General features: G+C 42.3%; 1 protein-coding gene across 2 annotated transcripts in view; it reads left to right on the top strand.

Annotated features, from left to right (window-relative positions):
* The window catches only part of PTCHD1 (patched domain containing 1), a 39,263-nt gene extending 15,528 nt beyond the window's left edge, over nt 1-23,735 (top strand). For both annotated transcript variants that reach the window (XM_030955536.1, XM_030955546.1), the window contains exon 3: nt 16,152-23,735. In XM_030955536.1, coding sequence (XP_030811396.1) covers nt 16,152-17,806 — 1,655 coding nt within the window. In that variant the 3' untranslated portion in view covers nt 17,807-23,735. The remainder of the gene's footprint in view (nt 1-16,151) is intronic.
* Nucleotides 23,736-26,363: the final 2,628 nt, after the last annotated feature.

The following is a 26,363-nucleotide window of genomic DNA, read 5'->3' as shown; positions in this document are numbered from 1 at the left end:
AAAAAACAATTACACCGGACACATTTCAGGCACAGCCCCTTTACTGGTATACAACATTAATGAAGTTTCCCTGGTTTATAGCAGCTGAGGATTTTTAACTTTTCATCAGCCTTGCGGAGGCGGGGGGACACTCTCCAGACATCATTTGACACAGGATGAGATTACATCTTTCATAACAAATAGTTTTCATCATGCACTCTGTCTCCTCCTTGGACCACTTCCTTCTGTGTTTCACTGCACAACCACTACAACATTTGCATCATGTCTAACCTGAGTTCCCCTTTTGTGACTTAGCTGTCCTCCTTATTTATCCATTGCATCAGGAAAATAATTTATTTTCTTTTTCTTTGCTTATTTGGTACCACTCTCACTTGCCCAGTCTTCTTCCTTTTCATCCCAGCTTTCCTCAGACTCACACAGACTGTGTTTACCAGACTTCCAGCAATCTTCTTACTTTTGGCCATTCCACATCTTCCATGGAGTGTGGTGCCTAAATCCAGGCACAGGATTCAGACTGAGGCTTTCAGCAGCATGTAGAGTAGGAGGAGGATTTTTCACATCTTGCATATGGCACTGCTGTTCATACATCGCCATATGTCATTCATTTTTTTCTCAGCAGTATGAAATAGTTGGCATTTGGTTGGTGGTACATGGTAATTCACAGATCCTTCATGTCATTTTCTACCCTGTTTTCACAGCCATTTATTCCAAACAACATGCAGAAGTTTGCCCCTGTCCTTGCTGAATTATAGCTCGTTTACCTCACACCATTTCTCCTCAATAAGTTTATCTGGAGACCATCACTGTCTCCAAGATGTATTAGCTGGTCAGCAATGTTTTGCAATTATCAACCTTTTCATATTTTCAAGAATTACTTTCTGAATAGGTTGTCCAGTCACAAGCCCAGTCTAAAAATATAGGCAATATGTCTGGAAAATAGTCTGATCAAAGTGCTTTGTAATACTTCTTCCATTCATCCTGTTTTCCTTGACATCCCTTATTCATCAGCCATTTCCAAGAACAAACAAGCTACAGTGAAGGGTACCAGCCTCTGTAGATGTTGAATCCTCATCTTTTGCATCAACAGGGAATTTTAAAAGTTACTAAATTACCATTACTTACCAAATTACAGTCTTAAGCTCAGGCTGTGTAAGTGTAGGCAGGAATATCTTTTGCCTACTCCACCTGTTAAATATGACATGCCAGTTTAAACACTTCATACTTTGGATTTAATCATGGTAGTTTATTCTAATTTATTTTACTTTTGATTAAGGCAGATTACTGTAACCCATCTTACAAAAGATGACTCTACATAGTCTGAGTATGTCACTACTGTGACGATTTTTATGGTGAGGCAGGTTTCTTTTTTTGTTGTCCCTGATTTCTGACTCAATGGCAAAAACTGAAGCTGGGAGAAATGTTGCCAGAGACCCCCTTCCCCAGCAGATACTAAATAGTGAAGGTTCCCTTTGATGCCTGGAGGTCCATCTGTGAGAGGCTGTGGCTGGGACTGGCCTGAACCCCACTGATGGCTGTGGGGCGAGGCAGCAGAGTCCAGGCTGGCTGCAGCCACTCTTTTCTCTGGGATATCTTGTCAAGTCAAACTGGGAGCTGCTCTTCTCTAGTTATAGGTTAACACAGGTACTTCCAATCTGAAAGTGAAGCCTAAAACCTGGGAAAATTAGCAGGCTCCCACCATTTGTCTGGACATAGTATGAATTAGCTCATGTTTCTGGTTTTTTAAAAACTGCCATCCACATCTATCAGTGTGCAAACAAGTAATTTAAGGACAAGTTTGCTGACATGTCTAGATCTTGTGAATACTTTGCTGAATTAGGGATGTTCATTTTTGGCCATAGGAAGCAAAAAAAATTAATTCTACAGCTAGGTTGGGTTTAAAATAGCTGATTTATAGTGTCAGCTGAAAAACAGAATTAAAATTCTGATTTCCTGTTGCCTTCTTCATTAAAAACTACAGATGTTTGGTCTGGCACAGATGCTAATATATCCATCATAAGTTTCCCTTACACATTAAATGCTGTTTAAAAACTGCCAAACCTTTAAAAATAATGTTTCCCTCAAAAAATCACAGTGTTACCAAACAAATCATTGGACAACAACCAGCACTGTCTGAACAAGTTTTTGGCGTGACTTTTTTTTCCCTTCCCAGAGGCAGAGTGGAACCTAGGCACTCAAAAGAAAATTGCAGCATAGCCCTTTGCACTGCAGACTAGCAGTGTGTTTGCTGTTCCTTCAGAAATGGATACAGCTTACTCGGGGAGAAGTGGCTCTCTTCAGCTGCCAAGTTCATGAAAAGCATCGGCTCTGTGGAACCGCGCTGGAACGCCGGGCGCTGCCAGATATGGGCAGGGACACAGGGCCAGCTCCCTGAGCTTATATTTAGCCTCCAATGCTGGCAGGGGAAAACCAGGTAGAAGTTATGAGAGTGCCTTCAGCTTGTAGCACACTGTAAAAGGAAGTTATAGGCAGCCGTGTGTGAAACTCCGCAAAAACGGGCAAATGAAAACCCCTTCTTACAACCCCCATTGCATCCCACCCTGCATGATGCCCCTTCTGGGATGAAAGAAAGGAAAAGCAGACAGCAGAGAGATCCAGGGAGGGATGTGTGGGAAGGAGCAGGTGGAAATGTCAGGCAGGACCCAGGCAGGGTTCTCCTGAGGTTCCTCCTCAAGTGGAGGAAAGTCAGGGGGAGAAGGATGCCCTTACAGGGCTGCAGAGGAGGCACAGGAGCAGGTGAGGTGTGGAGCACTTTGGAAGGTACCTGGAGGAACCAGGGCTCGTAGTGGCACCTTACAGATGCAGAGAAGTTCCAGTCACTTCATAGAAACACAGATTTGTTGGGGGCACACCTTCCATATGGCTTGCCTTGGGGAGAGCTGTGCTGATGGAAAAGTGAGCTCAGATACCTGTATGGGGGCTTTAAAAATGCAAAAAGTCAGAGCACCATAGATGGGATCTGAGGTCAGAGACAGTTGGGAAAGAAGGTTGGAAGGAAAAAGGCAACAGAAGAGGGGAGGTCAGTGTGTTTGATGATAGAAGTGAAAAGCACAGGAGAGCAGGTGAGAGGACTGCTGAAGGTTAGGGACCATGAAGGCAACAGGCAAGTAAACCAAGCAGGACAGCTGGTAAGCAGCACAAAAACCTGAGGGTGTTCAGGCCAGCACACACCAGTACATGGGGCTCACTGGTGCTGTGCCTCAGTTCCTGTAAGGCACCTGGCCTGGCTGCTGCTTGTTGTCCTATACACATTACAACAATACTTATACATTGCAACAATACATTACAAGAGTTACATTACAGAATCCATCCCCTCCAGGGGCTTTTCCTGAAGCATCTGCAGCTAATCCAGCAGCAATCCAGCGAAGGATATTGCTGCTAAATTGCTACAGAGCCCTGGCATGTCCATAGCTTCAGAGTCCATCCTCTCGTGATTCTCCAACCCTCTCCTGGGGTCTTCGCTCTTCTGGATTATCCCCTCCAGGGGAACTCACCATCTTCTCCTGGGACTCTCCTGGTCCTCACCCTCTCCTGGGGTTGTCTATCCTCTTCATCCTCGGACTCTCCCAGGGTCCTCTATCCTGGTCCTTACAGCAGCCATCTCCTCATCCTTGCAGTCTTCTGACTCTTACTCTGACTCCACCCTTTTATGCTACTTGATCTTAATTGGTTACAGGTGTGGTTCTTAATTGGCCCCAGCTGCAACTCATTGGGGGATAAGATTACATACTGTGCCCCCCTACAATTCTCCCTACAGCTACTCAGTTCTCTGGAAGAACATGGTGGTAGAGAGTTGCAACATCTGCCAAATTCATATGCCCGAAAAGCATCCATTATCCTCCCTATCAAGCACCCAAGTGTTTGCTATGTTCAATAAAACTGAAGAGTCAACACTGGTTACATATAGAGTTTCAAAGACAGTGAAGCAGCCCCTCCACAGGTCTCCCCATTGCCTTTCAGTCCACACGCAAAAGTAACACACACTCCCAAATGTTTGACTTTGTATAGTATTTTTCCACCAATTTTCCTGCAGTCAGTAAATAAAAATGTGAAGCTCACTGAGTCTGTTTTTTTATTCCCCAGCTAAGCTTTCTCGTTCTACCTGACCAACTGTCCCTCTGCTGTCCTTTCATGCTGTGAAGAAGCATGTCCTCCTTCATCTGGCTCAGCTGCTGCCCCCATGTCTCTTTCTCCCATCTCATCCATCTCTTTTGCAGTATCTGGCAGCCTCCTTCAGCAGGTCTCACCCATCTTCCTGCTCCAGGCCATGGCATCTCCTTCCTAATGCCTGCACAACTCTCAGCATCTTTTGGTCTCACTAAGCTTCCTTCATCTTTTCTGCTGGTTTTCACATTCCTGTCAGTGTGTCCCCTCTGCCATTTTGGTTGGGTTTTCTTTTAAATTTCTCCTCTCTCATCCTCCCCTCTCGTCAGCCACAGCTGGCCCCATTGCTTCCACCATTTTCCCTATATTCTTCACAACTTCCTTGGCACTCACATAGGTCCCCACTGTGCCCTGCAGTTGTATCTCAGCTGCTTGTGGTTTCCACCATTCATCCTTTCCTTTTTTCGTACTGCCAAAGCACTCCAAGAGTGCCCTGGAAGTACACTTGGTTTTTTGTCACTCCATCTGCTCAGCTTTCCCAGTTCAACCCTGTGCAGCTCAGTTACAGTCCTAAAGCATTTTGTGGTTTGTTCCTTTCATCCGTCTTCTAAGAAATGAATAAAATTATCTGGTTTTATCTACCCCGAACAGACAGAATCCCAGGCATGTCACTTTCCTCATCATGCTTTTTTCTTCTCCCTTTTCTGTTCTCAGTCCCTCAGTCTTTTATGACATCTCTAAGCAGCATGCAGTCCTTCAAGCATCACATGGTATTTCTGTTCCTCATGTGGAAGAGGGAGTAAGAGCAGAACTAGGTTCCCAGGCCACCTCTCCTCACTCAATGTTCCAATTAGTCCGCTCACCAAAGTCAGCACTTTCCACCCAAAGTGGAGCTGATTAATCACCTCCTTCACCTGCTGGTCTTCCTCACTCCAGCTCTCCTCCTGAAGGATGATGTCTCCAGCCCCTTAAGGAACCCAAACAGAGAAGCCACTATTGCATGGGAAAGAAATAGACTTGAAAAGCAAATGGTGCAGACTGTTTCAGACACCGGCCTTTTCCTGAGCAGTTGAAAAGCAGCAGGTAGAGCTTGCAGCTGGCACACAGGACAGACACACAGCCAACATGGTGCCCAGGTTCCCCCTTCACCAACACAAAGCCCAGTGAAATCCCTGCACACGGTCGTGCTTCTTGGCTTCAGAACACTGCTGATGACTCAGATAATTTACAATGTTTTTTGGAAGAGAGGACCTGTATCCATAGGAAGTCAGTCCAGAGAACATCTTAATATTGAAACCAAGTGCTGTACAGCCATTTCCTCTTCATTTTTGGTGCTCCAATATACACTTGTGAAAAGTATGTTACAGGTGATGCGGCGTGTTCAATGAACATTCATTTATGCAAAGAGTAACAGAAAGCTGTTACACTGTCACTGTCTGCATTCTTGTAACTGTGGGGAGCTCAGTGCATGCAAGGGCTCCGTGGAGGGCTTTGTCAGAGGTGTCCCAAACAGCAACAGGCACCGAAAGTTTGGCACTGACATCCTGATTTTCTTCAAGTAGTGAAATCCCTCAAGAGAAACTTTCACATGTATGAGAATATACTGGAAGTTCAGAGGTTAAAGAAGGGAATCTTGTCTCTATCTCTGTAGCTACATGTAGAATGTGTGTGTGTATATTTATATATTCGTTTGTGGTACACTTTATGTACTGGGCCTGGGTGGTCAATGAGGACCTTGGGAACATCAGCAGGAACTGATGTGGCTTCATTTTAGGTCTGGCTGTGAGAGAGATGATACACATTGTGAGCTTCAAATAAATGGCATCCCCCAAATAGGGAATAGCCTAGAGGTGTGCAGAAAGGGGATCAGTCATTTTCAGGTCATGAAACCTCTGGCAGAGAATCCAGAGGTGAGTTAGCTAAATTGGAATAAGTCTGGATGCTTTGTGAAAAGCCCAAGCTGAGTTCCAAACTAGTAATTTTTTTTTTAATCAGTAAAAATAGTAAGTTGGATGTGCTTTAACTGAATTTTTGCAACTTTCTGAACATTGTGTTTCACATATGGTTGATCTATGTATTATGAGTAAGAGTAGTGACAAACATCACTAAAACCGGAGAATTTAAGTGTATGCCTGAGATGGTGCAGTTGTAGCTTTCTTGCCAGAAAAGGAGAAACTTGAAGAGTGGTAAACAAATTCATATTCCACTGGCCCATGTTCCACTGGGACAGCACTCCTAGAAGCAAATGATATTTTTGCTTGTAGCCTTAGAAATTTAAAGCAGATTGAAAACCTGTTTGCCCCAAATGTACCCAGTATGCCTTACTCCATCTTCAGGAGGTTTGCTGTGTGTCACTTGGCTGCTCTGTAACATGGTGAACCTTAACCTAGCATGGATGATTGCAGGAGGCTCTCATTTTTAAGTGCTTATTTTCCACGACATGCATAAAATCTGTCCAAAAATTACCTAGCGATGAAAACCAGTTTTCAATTTTGCCTGCTGATATGAGTCATAGCATGTCATATGTGAGACAAACCCAGGTTTCTTAACAGACTAACTCCACGTGTGACCACTTCCTCAGCTAGTGAGGCTTGAGCTACGGGCACCATGGGGAAATTCATCCTGCCAGCTGTACCTGTCCTGCATGGCACTCTCCCATGCGGTATAGCTCCCCTGGTGCACAGGGTGAGCTCACACACCCCGGGGTCTGCACCCCATGCCAGCAGCAGAGGTGAGCAGACCCCTGCCCTCCTCCCTTGTCTTCCTCCTTGGGGCTTTGTCCCTCTCTCTTCAAAAACCAGCTTACCCAGGGCACTCTGCTTCCTGGGAGATTTTCTGGTGTTTCTGAGCTAAAGAGGATGAAGAGGCATTCCTGGGAGGACTTTGGGGCAGGGAGACCCTTTGGAGGCCAGACAGAGTCAGGGACTCCCTGGTGCTTGCTCCAGAAGCACAGACTTGCATGTACAGCGCAGGTTTGGCTCAAATGCTTTCGGTTCACATGTGCAACAGGTCTGGGGAGTCAGTAGATGAGCAGGCCATGCAGACAGAAATATTCCAGCAGCTAAAACCAGATTTTGCTAACACACATCTCCTTCTGTTGCATTGAAAGAAATACGACTTTTAACTTTTGCCAGGTCTTTTGTGGAAACATAGGAAAGCAAGTGACACTTTTAAATAGAGCTGACAGCCTGCTATTTAAATGCCAAAACAACCCTTTACTGATTTTTAAGTGGAATAAATGTTCTCTTTATATATAAAAGTGGATTTTGAACTATAACTTAGTTTGCTTATCAAAATAGAAGATCCACTCAAGTTTTCTCTCAAATGTATCTCTGTTTTTAAAATGTGTTTATATGGCATACTTGCTATCACTGTAACAACAAAATCTCAAATATTACATTGTTTCAAAAGTAAAAAATACAAGAAAAACATCAATCATTCTCCCAAAACCTAAATCAATAATTTTATTTAATTGAAATCAGTGGGTCTGTTCAGGATTTACCATGTAAGTGCTGAATTGCATGTATAATCATTATAGTAGGAGGTTGTTAATTTAAACAGAATTTGGTATACTTAAAAAAAATAATTTGAAAATACAACATTAAACAGTAAGATTTTTTTATTAGCAAATGGCTCTAAAATACTCCAAAAATAAAAAGTAGTGACCATGTTACCACCATCACTGATTAGGGATTGTGGTGAAGTCTAGGGCTATGAATACCAAGGCATTATTTAATTCTACTTAATTAAATTTTTCTCATTCTCTTTGTTTCTTTTCCCCTTAAATAGATAGAAGAATTACAGAATGTTTACATATGTCTTGTGTACATGAATGTATTTCTTCAAAGATAGAGATTTATATGTAGAATGATTTTCATTTTAATAGTTATATGTCATCATGGTTTATATGTATATATATATATATATATAACGTATATATATATACGTAATATGTGATCATAGTTTTAAAATTAGCTTGTGACTTGTACCATTTTCTTAAATATTGGCTCATTTTATTTTGTTTGCCATGATAAAAAATAGTGCTGAGGAGTTTATAGTGTGTGTGCACCGTGTACCCCAAGCATTGCTGACTGTGTCCCCACAGTTCAGGTGAGACCGAGGGTGATTTCATTTTGTCCGTGCCTGTATGCAAATGTGTACTTCTTAGTACAGGTCAGAAAGGGCTACACCTGACCAAAACAGACTGTTTCACAGGACAGCACAGAATTGACTGGGTGCTCCATTTGCAAAATCCCAGTTTAAAAATGTAGGATATTATGGCAGACCCTCATTGCCTGAAGGTTGGGATCTAAATTACTGTGGTGCAGCGGATCCCTACGAGTCCTAGGAGGAACCTACTCCCCTTTTGTGGTTGGGAGTGCTGCACAAGATCCCTAAATGAGGCCTCAACCTTGTGCTGGGTTTCCAGACACACTCTATTTTCCTGACTGTGCATTAAGCAATTTCAGTGCAGGCTTAATGGCCCGGAGAGTCTTTCAGCAGGATCTATGACTGAGAATATCATTGTGGTCTCCCAGTGTGAAGCACTGAGCACCATCTTCTCTGCAGGCACCAACCAAGGCAGCGTGTGCTGCACGGGGACACTTTCTCTTCACAGTGCATTTCTGTGGGCACAGCCACCCACAGCTGTGAAACACAGCAGATTCTGAGAGCATATTATTAAACATTTTGGTTTCTCTTACTTTGTTGCCAAGAAGATACTGCACAAAACACAGCTCTCTCTACAGAGACTGAGGCAGATTTTTATCTGGTGTGCATGCACCAAGATACTGTGGTTTTGATGCTGGTAGTGGGTTGAGGAATACTTGGGCATGCATGGGGCTTTGTGACTGGGATGGCCAGTGCTGTTGTAGACATGGTTGGAGAGATCAGCCTGACACTTGAGGGTGAATGGCTAATAATCAAATGCAAAGAAAACCAGAGATTGATCAAATGGTTTCATACCTAGATACCTAACAGGCTCACCCACCTAATTTCAGTATATGTCTGTCTTGGGAAAATCCCAAGTCAGATGTTAGTACCAGCCAGAGTACATCTCAGGTGATAATATGTGTAAAATTTAGTACCCTTTGAAACAACAGTTGCAAATACTGAATCTACCCAACAGTGCTGTTGCCATGTTTCTGAGGTGTGTTGTCATACCTGTAATGCAGTTACAATCCTGACATGCAGAGTCTGTGGGACAGGAGGTGAATAAAGCACTGCAACATGCACAGCCTATGCTTATGTACATCCCATCCCATGTTGCTCTTGTGTCCTGAACCCCTGTACCATGCCTGCACTTGGCATTCAGGCTTACTTGGCCTTTGAGCCTGTGCTTGGAGGTGTGAGATGGGGTCAGGCTGAGCTTATGTGGCTGGGACTTCAACCAGTTTGCCAAAGAGGGTGCATTTAATGCTACTCAACTGTCCACAGCCTGCAGTCCCCTAGTCACAATTTCCCTGAGACAAACACTGCTGCCTGGAAACACAGTTGTTTAGATGAGTACCTTACAGGATGTTAGTATCCTCCAGGATTTTACTCTACACTGTGAACTGGGCTCCCACAAACAGGCAAGTGTAGGAAAAGCAAGTAGGATTCACAGTGCATTTCTCAGCTCAGCACAAATGTTTGGGACAGACAAGTCTGCACTGTGGGATGTTCAGCAATACACACCCTCCTTCACATCTGACATTCATGCAGCAAAACTGGAGTCTTGCACCATTTAGGGACCACAAAATTGGACATTGCTTGGGGTTTGTTACAGCAGCATGCTGATGATGGTATAGCTGGTCAGCTCAACCCTTGCCAGTTTGTTATACACTCAGTGAAAAGTGCTGTATAAATTAGGCTTGGTGCTGTTTCTGTCTGCATGCTGAAGGATCTTGTTTAGCTGTAGTATTGTATTATTTCAGTGAGAACAGGCTATGGAGCCAGATGTTTGCTTCAGCTGGATGCAAATATTCTTGCTCTGCCTGTCACCTCACCAGTTTGAGCCTGCTATATGTTCTGGGCTGAAATCCTGCCTGCTGGGAGAGGCTGCATGAAGCAGGCCAGGTCTTTAGTCAACAACTGGTTGATTGCAACTCCTGTGACAAAGGGAGTCTGGATTAGTGGTTTCACTTGGCTTGTCAGAAGATAGGAGCTGATGAGATCACTGATCTAGCTGGAAAAAAATAAGTCAGCAGGGGGAAATTATCTCAGCCTCTTTGTTGACATTACTGTAGAAAGAAGTTCTAGAGTTGAGCAGTGTCTATTGTTATTTTTAATACTGTCAGCTAGGAAAATTCATTGCACCTTCATTATATCATATGTTATTGCAGGTACCGTTTTGGAAAGGGCAATTCCTGTGATGTGATTCTGATCTCCTATGTACTATTTTTGCACAAGAGCAGTTCTTGAGACCTTGCCTGCATTGGCAGCAAGCTGGGATGTGCATTTACAGCATCCTAGTTATTTCATGTTTATTCATCTGGTGTTTGTCTCTGTGGATGATATTTCACTCCACTTTGAATGTGAATCAATCTGTGCTTCACAGATACCCACAAAGAAAGCTGGTGCAACATAGTTTCCCCTCTGTACATTTACACCCTTTTTCACAGGACACTAAATTCCTCTTGCAGACAAGTGCTCCAATTCAGAGGAGTGATTTCAGGCTTAAATCAACCTGAGTGGGACAACACTGGTCCAGCTGAGCTGATAGTGTTACAGGGATGCAGCCATTACAGTGCACGCAGAACCATTAAATCAAAATCCACAGTTAACCTCAGAAATTCCATCAGAGCATGCTTCCACTTCAAATTTTCAGCCACCCAGTTTACAAGGCTCCCATATATCCTACCATGAGTCATTACCCATTTCAGACAGTCTTTTGTGCCATCAGTATCAGGAAAAGGTTTTGTTTCAAAAGTAGCCTAAAAAAAAAAAGGCTACTTTTCTGATCCCCACCATTCCTTTAGTCCAGTGTGGACTAAACCAGGTGAATCAGTAGCCATTTGGGAGCAGAAAACTTCAGTGGGAGACGGGAAGTAAGGCCTGAGAAGCGAGAAACACCCCTAGCCCAACTTTGCCACTAAGGAAGTCTACTCTCTCTGGAAGAGAGTTTGATGCTTTATTGGTGTTAATTGTGGCAGTGAATGGGCACCATATACCCTGCTGCAGTACTCAGCCTTCCTGAAGGACAGATCTGTTGTTGTTAGTGTCTTGTGTGCCCCTGCATTAAAATGGGATTAATAAAATCTATTAGCCCTGAAATGCCACCTTCCACACAGAAAGTTGGAATTTCACAACTTGTAAGGGGAATTTTACTTGCAGAGATTTTACTCAAGTATCAAACACATACAGAGACATACAACCTTCAAAACAGTAAGGACAAAAAAGATGAGACCCACAGTGTACTACTGTTCTCTACTTCCATAGATGGGTAAAAGTGCAAAAAGAAGAAGCAAAAACCTCTTTCTGAGTCATGCCCCTCAATTTCTCTGATGGAAGAAGTCTATTTGGATATCCAAGCCTCATATTACCACAATAAGATCAAAACTTCACATTGTTTTAGTGCAAAATTGATACCCCTCATTTGTTTTACAAAAGCAGGCAGCAGGCCTTGTTTCAGGTAAGCAATTAAGCCAAGCAAATAGAGAATTGGTCTGTGACTGCAGTGACCAGCAGGTCACTTTGCTGCCCTCTCACAGGCTCTGGGGCTGCTTAAATCCCTTCTCCTCCCTCTGCTTTGGTCTCACTATTTGCAGTCAGGAGCAGAGCCAGCACTAAGCCCAGGCTGCCCGTGCCAACTCATGAGGTCCCCTTGCTTGAACAACCACTTAACAGGGGAAAGGATGCATTTCTTTTTTGAGGTTTGAAAATGGTACTAAAAGGAATAATTTCAGTGCCTGCACATAAGTAGTATTTTAAAATTAGGTAAATGATTCGATAATTTTAAGGAAGATAAATTTTTTCTTTCATTTTCACAACTTCCTACAAATGCTTTTTTTCTGATGTAGGCTCTGCATTGATTTTGCAGAGCATGTGTAATTGCAAGACTTGTTTCTGAAGGAGGCAAATTAAACTTTTTATAGCATTTTCAGGCTACTCATAAAAGTGCTGTATTTAAGCTAAGCCTAATTTATCAGGTTTATTGGTAGTATTGCTATTGTTATCGAGTTCTAAAATTAAAGGTAGCCCACCTCAGACTAAAAAACCTGTGGAGATCCTCAACATTAACAGTAATTTTCTTCTTCATTTTCTTTGACTACAGAAGTCAGAATGTCTGCTCTCAGTCCTCCAGCATGAGGTAGGAGTATCTCCTAAATGCAAAGCAGCAGGAAAAGAGAATAAGAAAAAAAGTTTGATTCACATTTTGTCCAAAATACCTTTCTTCTCTCCCTCTAACATTTTCCTTTGACCCTGAGCTTCTTTTTCTTAAAAAACTCCCATCTTTCTGTGTACTTCTTGTTAGCTCATGATTGTACAGCCTGGCTGTAGGGCACGACCGGTGAATCATAACAGCAAATGTCAGCAGGAAAAGATCTCCAGTAGCCCATTAGCTGTTTGAGTTCATATTTATTATTTACTGAATGACCGTGAATAATGAACAAGTTGCTCTAAATGATTACAGATTTGTGGCTAAATCTCTATTAAAAAGGGAAAATCAGTTGAAGCAATTACAGAATTTAGTTACAAGGAAAAAATTCCCTTTGTCTCATTAATATTACATGGAGAAGATGTAGCAACAGCAAGAGAAATGGAGGTAATTGGTGCAAATTGATTATGGATGCAAAAAATGAAAACTCTGAAATGACAGAGAAGTGAAAGAAATTCTCTCAAAATGCTTCCATGGAGATATCTGCCCTAGTCTCTGTGGGCTAGACTTACATGAACATCAGCAAGTTACAGTGTTGGAGATTGTTACCCAAGTTGTGTTTACAGCCAGTATTTAGAGGTAAATTAGTTTAGGTAAATCCCATCCTAGCCGAATACAGCTAATCTTTTGACTGCCAAGCCTAATTTGTGCTTGAGTTTGGGTCTGATTTTTTTCTGAGGAAACCGGATAAGGTCAGGAGTGGCACTGGTGCAAAAGTCTGCAACTTTAGGCATGTCCTCCTCAATGTAAATGATAATTCCGTAGCCATCATATAAATGGACAGAGAAATCACAAACTGTACAATTGAAGGAAAATACCAGCTCCTAGTACACAGATTGTGTAGCAAACAACAAAAGGAACCTATCCTAAAATAGGAAAGTATCCAAATATTTTTCTCTTGACTTTGTGGAGCACATGTGGTGACGCCTCTTCATGCATTTACTTGAGCAGTTCTCTAAATCAGATTCCATTTTAGGGTAGTCTTGAAGATTATGCAAGAGCAAATTGTGGTTTTATCTTTCCTGCTTAAAGAAGGAATGTGGTATCAGAAGTCATGTTATCAGGCATTATCCAAAGCCTTATACCTGTTAAAATGTCATGTTCAGCATCATATTTAACTAGCTCTGATCTCCTTCTCTCATTGCACAGTCAAAGGTTCCCCAAATTAATATGGCTATTTGAGTATTTTTAGGCAAGAGCCTATTTATGCTGGGGTTTTTTTTACAAAAACATGCTATAGCTAAAGCTCATGATGGAAGTAATTTGTAATATTCAATGACCTCATTTTATTCTGTTTTGCTCACTCAATGCTAATGCGTATGATGCCATGTGAAATTCGCAGACGAGCCTGTCTGCAGGACTCATGGGAGCCATAAATGGATTAAACCTCTCACTCCTTACTTTGGCAAGTGATCAGTTACATTTAAATAAAGGTCAGTCTGTCTTTAGAAAGAACACACTGAAAGCAAGCTTAATAGCTTTCCCTACTGAGCCTAGAACATAACTATTTGAAGCATAATTAGCAACGGGGTGCCAGTCACTGATTGTGCTTTTTGCTTGATTTTATGTCTGGGGAGTTCCAGTATTCCCTATTAGCTTTAAGAGGGGGCACAGTGCTAGTTATCAAATTGACAGTCTTGACCTGGCCTCTGAAAGCAGCTGTAAAACACTGTTGGGGAAAATTAAGATGAATGCCAAAGCCAGGTCTGTAATACTGCTACAAATTGGACATTTGAGGTCCATGCCATGACTCTAAATAACAAAATAGATAAAATATCTGATATACATGAGAGTGTGAGCTTCATTACACTAAACAACAGGTGATAAGGAGATACACCAGTTGTCCTATTATCTCATCTTACGAGCTCTGTATTGTGACTTCTTTATAAAATACTCCATACCTATTCTTTTCAGCATAACAGAGTGACCAGCTCTGCCATCTGTCAAAATACAGATTTCGAGAAGGGTGGAGTGAATCAGCAACAACTGCCCCTACAGTAAAAGGTGATGGCCACAAAAGGGTTGTTTTGTCAAGTTAATTAAATATTTAGCCTGTATGAGACATTTAAGAATAAACATGGTTATAGACTCACAGCATCATAGAATGATTTGGGCTGGAAGGGATCTTCATGATCATCTAGTTCCAGCACCCCTGATATATCTTGTGGTGTTCCAGTTCTTCAAAATACCTCATTTGCTTGGGGTTTATGGGCTGGTATTTATATCCCTGGTAGCAAAAGTGATAATTGTCTACGGGGGAGAGAACAGAGCTGATACAGCAATCTTGGTACTCTGCACACAGCCTGAAATTCTAAGAGAGATCTGTGAATTACCTTGACCTTCCTGACTGGAGCATCAGCTTCAAAAGTTCAGTGATTGCACTTCAGTGTTATCAGCAACTAATTTAGCACTGATCATTTTATCTACTACTATCAGAGAAGATGAGTAAGAGCAAAACACAGTGGACTGACTTTTGGGAATTTCTGGAGATAATACAAGAGCAGACCAGAGAAGCAGACAAGTGACAGCAAAATCAGCAAAAGAATAAGGAGGAGGAGGAATTAAAAGGCAGCAAAGAGGCTGGAATTATATGGAAAAGATCTCTTAAGTAAAGATGAACGTTATAATAAATTATTATGCGAAAATATTACTATTTCACATTTTAGGTGTGATACAAAGACTATATTCTGTTTATCTCTGTGTAAATCGTCAAACTACATTTACTTCAGCTTTTCTCCTCTGGTAGATGGTCAGTGGCTGCATTCCCAGCTCAGGATCATGACAGGAGAGGAGAGGTCTGTGTCCTCCAAATGCATCTTCACAACACCGAATCTGTAAGAGGAAGATGACCAACCAGGGATTAAAATAAAAGCATGTACTTTTCTTGATTTACCTGCACTTGGGGGTTAAACACAGGATTTTAGGTCATTCCTTTTGTGAATGGTATATCCATTTTAAGAGTCAATTAAATACATTACAAAATGTAGGCATTGCCAAGAAATATAGGGCTGTATTTGTTTTATATGCTCTCAGATATATAAAGGAGACTAACGCCTTAAGCAGCTCCATTTCAGTTTTACCACTCTCCTTCCCTAAAATTTATTTGTTCTTTTGTTTGTTTCATTTCTAGGATTCCTGTTTCCTGATGGAAAATTTGTATGGGAAGTGGAGAAATCAGTAACTGTTTTAATTGATCATTTTCAGTTTATGTGGAATTTTCATTTTTTACAGGCTTTCTACAATGCAGCCAACTAATGCTCTGCCTCCAGCACAGGCACTTCAAGGTCGTATTTCTTTGTTTTCACCACAGGTCAGATACCATCACCAGGAAAAACTAATTTGAAAGCATCTTCCATCACAGGCACTCAGAAATAATGAAATGAAACAACCAAGCAGAGTAAAAAAATCCTGTTTCTTTAACCCATGGATCCTGTGCCAGCAGTGCAGAACTCTCCTCAAGCTCTCACAGTAAGGTTTGCTAGGCAGGTAGCAAATGTGCTCTTGTGGTTTGCACCTCCATAATCATTTCTCTCTTCTGCAGGACGCTTCCTTCAAGCACTGGTAGCATCCAGCTGTGTCTCCTTTGAGCCTTTTAGCATGTTGACATTACTTTCTTCTGTGTAATTTGGTATTTGAATACATTGAACACTACCTTTGTTCTCTATTGTAGGTCATGGGTTGTATGGGACTTTTGAAATGTTGTCCTCCTGGAGAAAAACTAGAGAAGACCAACACGTTAAAGAGAGGACTGCAGCTGTATTTGCAGACTCCATGCTCTCGTTTTCTCTCACCACTGCCATGTACCTGGTCACTTTTGGAATAGGTGCCAGTCCCTTCACTAACATTGAAGCAGCCAGGATTTTCTGCTGCAATTCCTGTATTGCAATTTTCTTCAACTACCTCTATGTACTCTCCTTTTATGGTTCCAGCCTGGTGTTTACTGGCTACATAGAAAACAACTACCAGCATAGTATCTTCTGCAGAAAGGTACCAAAGCCAGAGGTATTGCAAGAGAAGCCTGCATGGTATAGGTTTCTTCTGACAGCCAGATTCAGTGAGGACACAGATGATTCAGAGGAAACAAACACTTACGAGAGTCATCTTTTGGTGTGGTTCCTGAAACGCTATTATTGTGACTGGATAACAAACACTTATGTCAAGCCTTTTGTAGTTCTCTTTTACCTTGTTTATATTTCCTTTGCCTTAATGGGCTACCTGCAGGTCAGTGAGGGGTCAGACCTGAGCAACATCGTAGCGACCGCGACTCGGACCATCGAGTACACGACGGCCCAGCAGAAGTATTTCAGCAACTACAGCCCGGTCATTGGGTTCTACATCTACGAGTCCATCGAGTACTGGAACACCAGTGTCCAGGAGGACGTGCTGGAGTACACCAAGGGCTTCGTGAGGATATCTTGGTTCGAGAGCTACTTAAATTACCTTAGGAAACTCAACATATCTACTGGATTGCCGAAGAAGAATTTCACTGATATGTTGAGGAACTCCTTCCTGAAGACCCCTCAGTTTGCCCATTTTTCAGAGGATATCATCTTTTCCAAGAAGTACAACAATGAAGTTGATGTTGTGGCCTCCAGGATGTTCTTGGTGGCCAAGACAATGGAAACCAAGAGGGAAGAACTTTATGACCTCCTGGAGACCCTGAGGAAGCTCTCTCTCACCTCCAAGGTGAAATTCATCGTTTTCAATCCATCATTTGTGTACATGGATCGTTATGCCTCTTCGGTGGGAGCCCCCTTACAAAACTCCTGCATTAGTGCTTTATTTCTGCTCTTCTTCTCTGCATTCCTGGTGGCAGACTCTCTGATCAATGTCTGGCTCACTCTAACTGTTGCCTCGGTTGAATTTGGAGTTATAGGTTTTATGACCTTGTGGAAAGTGGAACTAGATTGTATTTCTGTGTTGTGCTTAATTTACGGAATTAATTATACAATTGACAACTGTGCTCCACTGTTATCAACCTTTGTCCTGGGCAAAGAGTTCACAAGAACTAAATGGGTGAAAAATGCCCTGGAAGTGCATGGGGTAGCTATTTTGCAGAGCTACCTCTGCTATATTGTTGGTCTGATTCCTCTTGCAGCTGTGCCTTCAAATCTGACCCGTACACTGTTCAGGTGCTTGTTTTTAATAGCATTAGTCACCTTCTTTCACTGCTTTGCCATTTTACCTGTGATACTGACTTTCCTGCCACCCTCCAAGAAGAAGAGGAAAGAGAAGAAGAATCCTGAAAACCGGGAGGAAATAGAGTGTGTTGAAATGGTGGATATGGATAGCACCAGAGTGGTTGACCAAATTACAACAGTCTAACTTGATTTGTTGGTCGCTTTTTTACACTAGGTCTTACTGAGAAAAAAAAAAAAAGAAACCAGTACTGACTAAATGTGTGGGGACAGGAAGATTGGAGGTTTTCCCCTCCCTCCTCTAAGCTAAATCCAGGAATATTCAAAATTATGGGAGAAATTAAAAATAAATTTTAAAAAAAGCAAGAGCTGGGGTATTGTACCTTGCTCAGTTCCTATAACAGGTAATATGGGAGAATTTGCGCACCCATGCAAAGAGAGGTTAAATTTAAGATGCATGAAGTAAGATCTAACGGAAGAATTTGGGTTCTTAAGCAGTTGTCTGCATTGCCTGTACTGCAGATGCTGCAATTATTGTGGCTAAACCAAATCATGTTGAAAGGTCAACTGTCAAGGCTGAAGTAGCACTAAATGTTCGCTGGATGTAAAGGCTTTACAAACTTTCTGCACAGCAATAACTCAAGTCAGTGAGTCAGCTCTTATAAGTCTTTGCCATCACATTTAATATTTCTTTTCTCCCCTAATCTAAACATTTATGCAAGACTATATAAAAAATAGCAAACTGTACTGGGAAAGAAGGCAGTACACAGCAACCAAGTGCTTTCCAAGCACCTTTATGTTATGAATCACTTTTTTTTTCTAAAAGTATCGTTATTTTAAAATTGAAATCATCCCTTGTTACATTTTTAATCATGGTTTTATAGCTGTTTCTTTTTCTTATAAAAACAAAAAAGAACAAAAAAAAAGGAACAAAAAAATTCATGTGACTCTGTCACTCTAGAAAATATATAATTCTATTTTATACATGTCTCGCTACTAGTTAAACATGTAATCTGCTTTACCAACTGTAATTTTGTTAGCACTCTACTAAGACATGTGAGTGGATCTAGCAGCAGACAGAAGATGGTGTACTGAATATTTCAGCACCAAAATCCATGATACAAACCTCAAATACTAAAATGTCATCAAGAAAGTGAATGTTAGGGCTCTTTTAGTGAGAGCCTATTTCAGGCCATTCACTGGTAATGCACACTAAGAGGATTAGTGGGTAGTTTTACATAATGTATAACTTAATCCCTCAATCTTCCTAGAGTACCTGTAAAGCAATAGACCTCACAGCTATGGGCTCTTCCAGGAGACAGTAGACAGTAAGAGTTGAGTGGAACAAACTGGAGGTTGGGACTGTGGTTTAGCAGCAGCAAGTTTAACAACGTGCCCAAAGAGCCCATATCTAAGGGGCCTATTGAAAACATCACATGTGAGAGGGAAAAACAAAATCCACCCAAAAAAACCAACTTAAAAAGATTACATTACCGAGTCTTTTTGGAGCCATGAGTTCTAAATCAATAATTCTGTCAGCATCTGTGATGTGGAGTAAAACAGAAAAAGCAGCATCTCTTCCCTCCTCCACCCCCTCCGCCCTTAAGAGCGACAGGCTCTTTGCTGTAAGGTTCTGTCATGTGGTTGAACCCCAGTGGGGATATGTAAGCCAATTCTGTAGGTTTTGCTGAGAGTATTCCGACCATACATTGCTTGTGAAACCCCAGTGGCAGGAAGCTGGCTGGTGTGTGTCGGGTGGGTTCATATGGACTGTTGCTTTGTGGTGCAACGTGAATGTATTCCAACCAGACTCCCTTCTGCAGCTCATCTGGAAACTAAGAGTACTTGAAGGGTTTTCAGCATTTGGCACAAAGTTTGCTTCAGTGTCAGTATCTGGAGGGGGAGGGGTGTTGCAAGAGCCATGGGGCTTCTTGGAGCACGGGAGCACCATGGCTTTGGAGGCTGCCTGTGGTACCTGCACAGTCACTAGGATGTCTGTGGTCACAAAACCAGGATGTCCTTCATTGTGTGAAATGTCTCTTTGGCATCCAAATCCCAGTGACCTCCAAATGCCCTGTACAAAACCTGCAAATGCCACCTACTGAATATTAATTTTCAAGCAAAGAGATATTTCTGAAGCATCCTTCCTAGCAGAAAATAAGATAACCAGATATTTTGCCCTGAAGCAAAATATTACATTCTCACTAGCAAAACAAATCAGCAGAGCAGCTGGCAACATTTACTTTACCCCGGATAAGTCCCTTCCCTGACCAGAAGAAAGGAAGCTGTGTCCAGGAATGCACAGGCTCTTTGCTTAAGTAAACAACAGTTGCTTCAGTAGCAGCTGGGAAGCTGTAACAACAACTTCAGCCTTGGCAGAACACAGGCAGACACCTTGAAGACAGCCAAATGAATGTAAGGCTAGGAAAAAGATCTGTTTCCCCTGTTTTTTTTAGACTCAGGCTTGGGGCTATGTTTTCTGGCCAAAAAATATTCCTTAAATATACTTCACTGTAGATTTTCTGTGATCATCAGTATGTCATTTAAATACCAGTCACCCCATCCCCTGGCTGTTCAACAGGCAGCTGCAGTGGCTTCTAAACTTCTGAGGGCATTAGCAAATTAGCTGAGTTACAGAGGAACTGCAATTCTTCTGCAGTGATCTACTGACTTGTGTGACACTTGGAAATGGGACACCTGTCAGAGAGGCTGTTTGTACACTGCCGAGAGGAATACATGGCAAACACTGATTTTACACCTCTGCTATCCCTCTGCTATTCACTTGCAGACATCAGATGCCAAGATAGTTACCATAAACCTCCTCACATCTAATTGCAGTGCATAGACCAGGAGCATCTTTAAAGAGATGTCCAAAGACAAGCTTGCAGTTTCACAGATCTCTTATTAAATCTCACCATGTGAGGCCTTCAGAGATCTTCAAGAAAGGTGATAAAACCAGGGATAAAATTACTTCTCTATCTCCAAACCTGTCAGAAAAAGGATGTAGAGGCATTCCTGTGACAAAGTGCTGCAGAAGAGGCCTGAGTGTCCACAGAAGGCAGGGTGAGAAGTCATGCAGTCCACGCCCTTGCCCCCAGGGCAGAGCCAACAACATTTAAATAATTTCTGAAGGATGTTTGTCCAGCCCATTCCTAAAAGTCTTTTTAAGGGCAGATTCCTTTCCCAGTGGTTCCCCCCCAATGCCATGTTACCCTCTCTAGTAACCAGTAACTCCTGCTAGCCACCCAAGACTGGGATGGAGAGGAGGAGCCGTGCCCCTTTCTGCACAGGGGTAGGACAGGCAGGAGACTGGAGCATCCCCAAAAGAGAGAAAACCCCGAACAGAGCCAGAACCAACTTACATACATTTTTCACTGTGTTTCACATCAAGCTGCCATTCTGCTCCCCAGCACTGGCAAGGTACAACCATGGAAGTGTCCAAGGTGCACTCAGCCCAGGTCCGTGAGACTCGGCCTGGATCCTGATGTGTCTGAGAGATGCACCAAATGCTCCTTCTCTGCAGGTAGCTCGAATACCTCAACATGAACCACATTCTCAAGGTTTCAGACTATGCTAAGCCACTTTGGCCTTCCTCCCCTTCAACTTTTTCCTCTGGAGCAATTATCTTCACCAAAGTCAATGGACCTCCCTGCACTGATTGATTAGTAGGTGCAGATGCAGTGCTCTGTTCTCAGTCCAAAGCACTCCCAGTGGCTACTGTACATGAGATTTGCCCTTACTGGTGAACCTCCAGTTTGGAAGACTACCTAGGCTTAAGCAGATTTTTATCATACTCTTAAGTGGCTTTGTAGCCCAGGTATCACTGTGGTTTTGTTTGCAATATAGATGATCCAATTTTTTATAAATGCAGTAAGTAGAACACAGTATCATACACTGTCAGGCACTGACTAAAATCTAACAGTGAAAATTTTAGCTAAGGCTAACAAGACTATGTAGGACTATGGCTCACTGAGCACATATATCTTCTACAAACATGAAAATTCCCATACAGTAAGGTATGGTGTACAGTATATTTTTACTACAGGGTAAGCATGGGGAAAAAGAGCCAACGTATGTGCATATGGCCCTCAAGATCAATCCAGTTTTCTTGTAATATAACTTCTGATATTGTGTTAGCACAAGTCCACTTTCAATTTACAATTACTCTAAATGGAGAAAAAAAAATAGAGAAAATTTGTTATAGCTGGAATAACCATGCCATAAACATTAATTGATGAAGATAGAATTTTCTGCCCAAAGCAGAAATGTGAAAGTGTTCTAGTTAGATTAAAATTAGAGCTGGAATTGTGGAGAAAAACCTGTCTGTGAAAGAAAAAGAGCTTCTTTTCCAAAGACAAGCAAATACACTTATTATGGTCAACTGCATGAACCTGGAAGGGAATACAGTACCAAAGTGGTGTGAGGTTATGTTGACTCACGAGAGGATTCACATCTGCTCTCAGAAGTCTTCTGAGCCAGCGCTGAATTCAGGTAAAACATGTACTGTAAATTGAAAGGTGTACTTTTAAATGTTTTTTTCTAGGCTGACTGTCCTCCTGTGAGCCATGAAATCCCACATCAGCCAACACCTTTATTTTTATTCAAAGGGAAAACAGAAGTAAGTGGTGGCATGACTGGGCAGAGATCAGGGGAGTCCAGGAGGAAGACTGGCTTCTCTGAAAAACAGAGAGAGCCGGCAAAGCAAATGGGTTGTGGGAGAAGACCTGGTGACTTCAAAACTTAGCAAAGTGGTGGTTTTTCCTACTTTGTTAACTCAGAAAGCAAATAGCATGTTCAGGGAGACCTGGGGAAGGGAAGCTGAGTTAGCAGGAGTCAGCTCTGGGTTTGCTGTGCACTCCGGTTACAGTAGCTCCTCTGGCATGGTTGGGGACTGTCAGCAGGATGGGAATTGGGAGGGGCAGGGCTGGCACTGCTGTGTGGGCACTGGGGATACCAGACCAGGAGCTGTGGTGGTGCCATTTCCCTTGTCCCCCTCCCACAGCCCTGCCAGGTGTTCCCGGGTGTGCAGCCTGCAGAGAGCATCAGCTGCCATGCAGGAACAGCTCCTCACGATTCTCACTGTGGCCCCACTGCTGGGGGGTTTTGCTGAACCAGTGCTTTTGTGGTAAGGCACAAGCCTGTAGGAAACCACTTTCTGGAAGCTCTTGCTTGGAAAGAATTACCCAGAGCCTTTTCCTCCCCTGCCTTTGCACATGTTAAAATCCTGATCCATAAAAATCAGATTGAACCATTTAGCTCTGTAGGGACAAAGTATTTCTTCCATGGCTGTATCCCTACATTTATCACTAAAAGTACCTGTCAATTATTTTCTTATCAACATTGTGAAATAAGTAAGCCTTTCTGGGGCACACACAAGTCTGATGAGAAGGAGGTAGGGAGGGGGGAGAGCCCCTTCCCTTTCCCAAAGGTAGGAAGCATCTTCCACCCATGGCCAGGCACTACTACAGGGCACCCCCAGTGACCCCAGCTCAGTGCAGTGGGGAGGACAACCTTATTCCCCCTCCCCAGTCTTATTAGAGAACAGGGAGAAGCTTTAATTCCAAATTGTGGGGGGAGATGGGCCCCCAGGAAGCCCTTGTGAAACCCACCCACTGCTAGGAAAGCGCAGTGGTGAACTTCTTGTTTGGTTGGGTTTTTTCAGAAAGAGATGGCAAAAGGATCCCAGGAGGGCATTTGAACATGAATTCCTGTCCATGGTGCGTGGGTTGGAGCAGAATGGCGTGCTCTGCCATGCCACCCCTTGCCCTGTTGTCCTGGCACAGCTTCCTGCCTGGAGAGAGGGCACCTCAGCATCACGTGCGCCTGCCTGGGGCAGCCGCTTCTCAGGCACAAATTGTTCTGATGTCGTTGGCATTCTGCAAGTCATTGCCTTTTGTTAATTTTGGGGAAAACAAAACAAAAAAAATCAGCAGAAACAATTCTTGATTATTTAAGCTCCAAGAAGTCTTAATCTGTGCATCAAATAAATGGCTTGCAAGATGTCAGGGGTTTTCGTTTAGGCTTTTTTTAACCTATTTTTACTATTTTTGTATTAATTTAGGGGAAAAATTGTATAATGAATCTCAATGTATAGCATAAGCCTAAAATAAAATGGCTGTCTCTCTCTTTGCTTCCTGTGCTCCCAAACTGCTACAGAAATCCCACGCCATCGCCAATGCAACAAACTGATTTTCCTGGCCTAACCCAAATAATCAGGATGAGCATGGTCTCCAAGTCCCCACAGAGAGGGGTGGTGGAGGAGTTCAGGGGTACCTGCTCAGCACAGAGCCAGCAGTGTCCCCAGGATGATGGGCATGCTGCTTCTGCAGGAGCCCCTCTTGTTCCAGGCTGCACACTGCAAGCACAGGGAAAACCACATCCATTCACTTCCATGTTATTGGGATCTAAGTGCTTTTTGGGGGTGTTCTAGATAATCCAGCAGCAGAACTCCAGCCTCACCTGGCAAACCAACAGCTAAGGCAAAAATCTGAAACTGATTTGATCAAAAACTACATTTTATTTCCTCAAACAAGACCTGGACCTTCTGAGATCTGGTAGGTAGGTAGGCCTGAAGTATTACTGTTTAATAGAAGTATTGTGATTGAACAGACTTATTGCTATTAAAATTTTTCTTACCAAGACCTTACCATTCACAAACTTAGAAGCCCCATCATCACTGAGAGACCCACCTCTCTCACCAGCAGAACCACAGCTGCTGCTCCAGGAACTTCCCATGACTGTGCTCAATCATCTTCTTCCCATGTCCAAGCAGATAACCCATTTACCCTTCTTTCCTAATGTATTGGAGAAGGGGACCAGCATCCCTAAGACCCATTTGGACCAACTGCTTCAAAGCAGAAGCAAAACACTCCACCAGGGGATGTGGATGACAGCTACAGGTGCTCTGTCACATCTGACTGCAGAAGTGAGATATGCATCACTTTACTGTAAAAAGCAGGTGAGCCAGATCCAATCCCAAGTCGCTGCAACAAATAGCAGGAGTTTGGTGTTTTGCTACGAAGGGCTTTCGGCCACTTTAGTTTAATGGGAAGTTTGGGTCTGCAATTTAAAGGTGATTCCTGTCACCTGTTATGGCTCTGGGCCTTGTCCCTTTCAGTCATTCTTTCTCTCATTGCCTTAAATTCAGAATCCAGAAGTGAAAAAATTCTGTCTGAAACTGAAACTCAAACGATATCAATTTTTCTAATTGCTGGTGTGATGTAAGAGAGGCTATGTCTAAGCTTCACACAGGAACTCAAAAAGCAAAACCCCCATACCAGGCTGATGTTCCTCATTTGTATTAGCAGGAGTTCCTTCGTGCAAATCTCCACCGATCTAATTTACAAAATTCAGCCTTTCCAAATGTGTAATCAGCACATTTCATTCTGAAAGTTCATCTGTACCTGTACCTTCAAAACAAAGGCATGGTAAATCTGATTTTTAGCTTATCAAGGAATACAGTTCAGCCCAACAAATGTTCGTGAGCAGCATGTCTGAATCCCACATGCAATTCTTACCCTGCTGCATACAAGTCAGAATATTTTCACTCCCAAATGCCACATTTCCTTATTTATACAACTAATTTGCACGCAGAAACTAGGCAGGATTGTGGACCCAAAACAGTGAAGTGTGCTCAAGTTTACATTCATCCTGTAAATATCATTTTAACTTTTAAAGGTTAGTGGCTATGTAGAACTCATGGAGAAGAACAGGATTTTGTTGCTGACTTCAGTTTACTGGCCAAAAATAACAAATATAAGCACTAGCCAAGCACTAGCTAGAAAGAACCAGGGAATAAGACATCCAACAGTCCATCCAATCATCCACTTGAAAATTTATACATATGAGAAATGTAAGAATCATGTTAAAGGCCTTAGCTGGGTATCCAGACTATACATAGAATATGTTATATATGAATGCAGAATATTCCATTCTTTTTGGCCACATTGAATCCTCTGAAATATGCTCTGTTCTGTGAGGAGGCATACTTTTGAGCAAAACTGACATTTATCTTCTTAGAAATTACCAATTTGCACAGGTGAAGTTTGCTGGAAACAAAATTTTAAATGTATACAAACAAACTGATGCCAGAAAACACAATTTGTAAAAATTATGCCTTCACATACTGATTATATTTCATAATAAGCAATCTGTTCCCTGATGCTACAAGTAAAAACTGATTTTTTATTTGTCAGCTATATTCAGGAAAATGAGATGCCCCACTAATGTATATATAGCGCATACACCCCCATAGCAATTATGTATTTCTTATACGCCCAACACAAGTTGGCTCTGTATAAAGAGGAGGAAAAGCCAACCTAGAAATGTAGTTGAAAGCTGGTAGGAAGAATAGTTTATCTGTACTGAGATTAGTAATGGATCAGCAGGGGAGGAGCAACAGAGAAGTTTGGTAAGGAGTTTAAGAACAAAGAAACTGGCTACAGAAATGCAGAGCTGTCAATAAAACTCAGGTTTTATTGTGTCAGGAGGATGAGAAAGAAATTGTATAAAAACCCTCTGAGCTGCAAAGGGAAGGAGGGTCTAAGTTAGTATGAGACTGGGAAAAATCATATGAACATATGTAAGACTAGCAGCTGTAATGTATATTAAGGCTGTTTAATAAAAGATGGGATCTCTCTATACAAGGAAAATAAAAAATCACAGCTGCCTAATTATATGATTTCAAATATAGATTCAGTACCTCATTGTTTTGGAATAAAAGGAGGATATCATTCATAATCTAA

The sequence above is a fragment of the Camarhynchus parvulus genome, chromosome 1 (genome assembly GCF_901933205.1).
Source record: "Camarhynchus parvulus chromosome 1, STF_HiC, whole genome shotgun sequence".
NCBI classification, from domain to species: Eukaryota; Metazoa; Chordata; class Aves; order Passeriformes; family Thraupidae; genus Camarhynchus; species Camarhynchus parvulus.
Note: the sequence above shows the minus strand (reverse complement) of the source record. Positions and strands in the feature narration are given on the sequence as shown.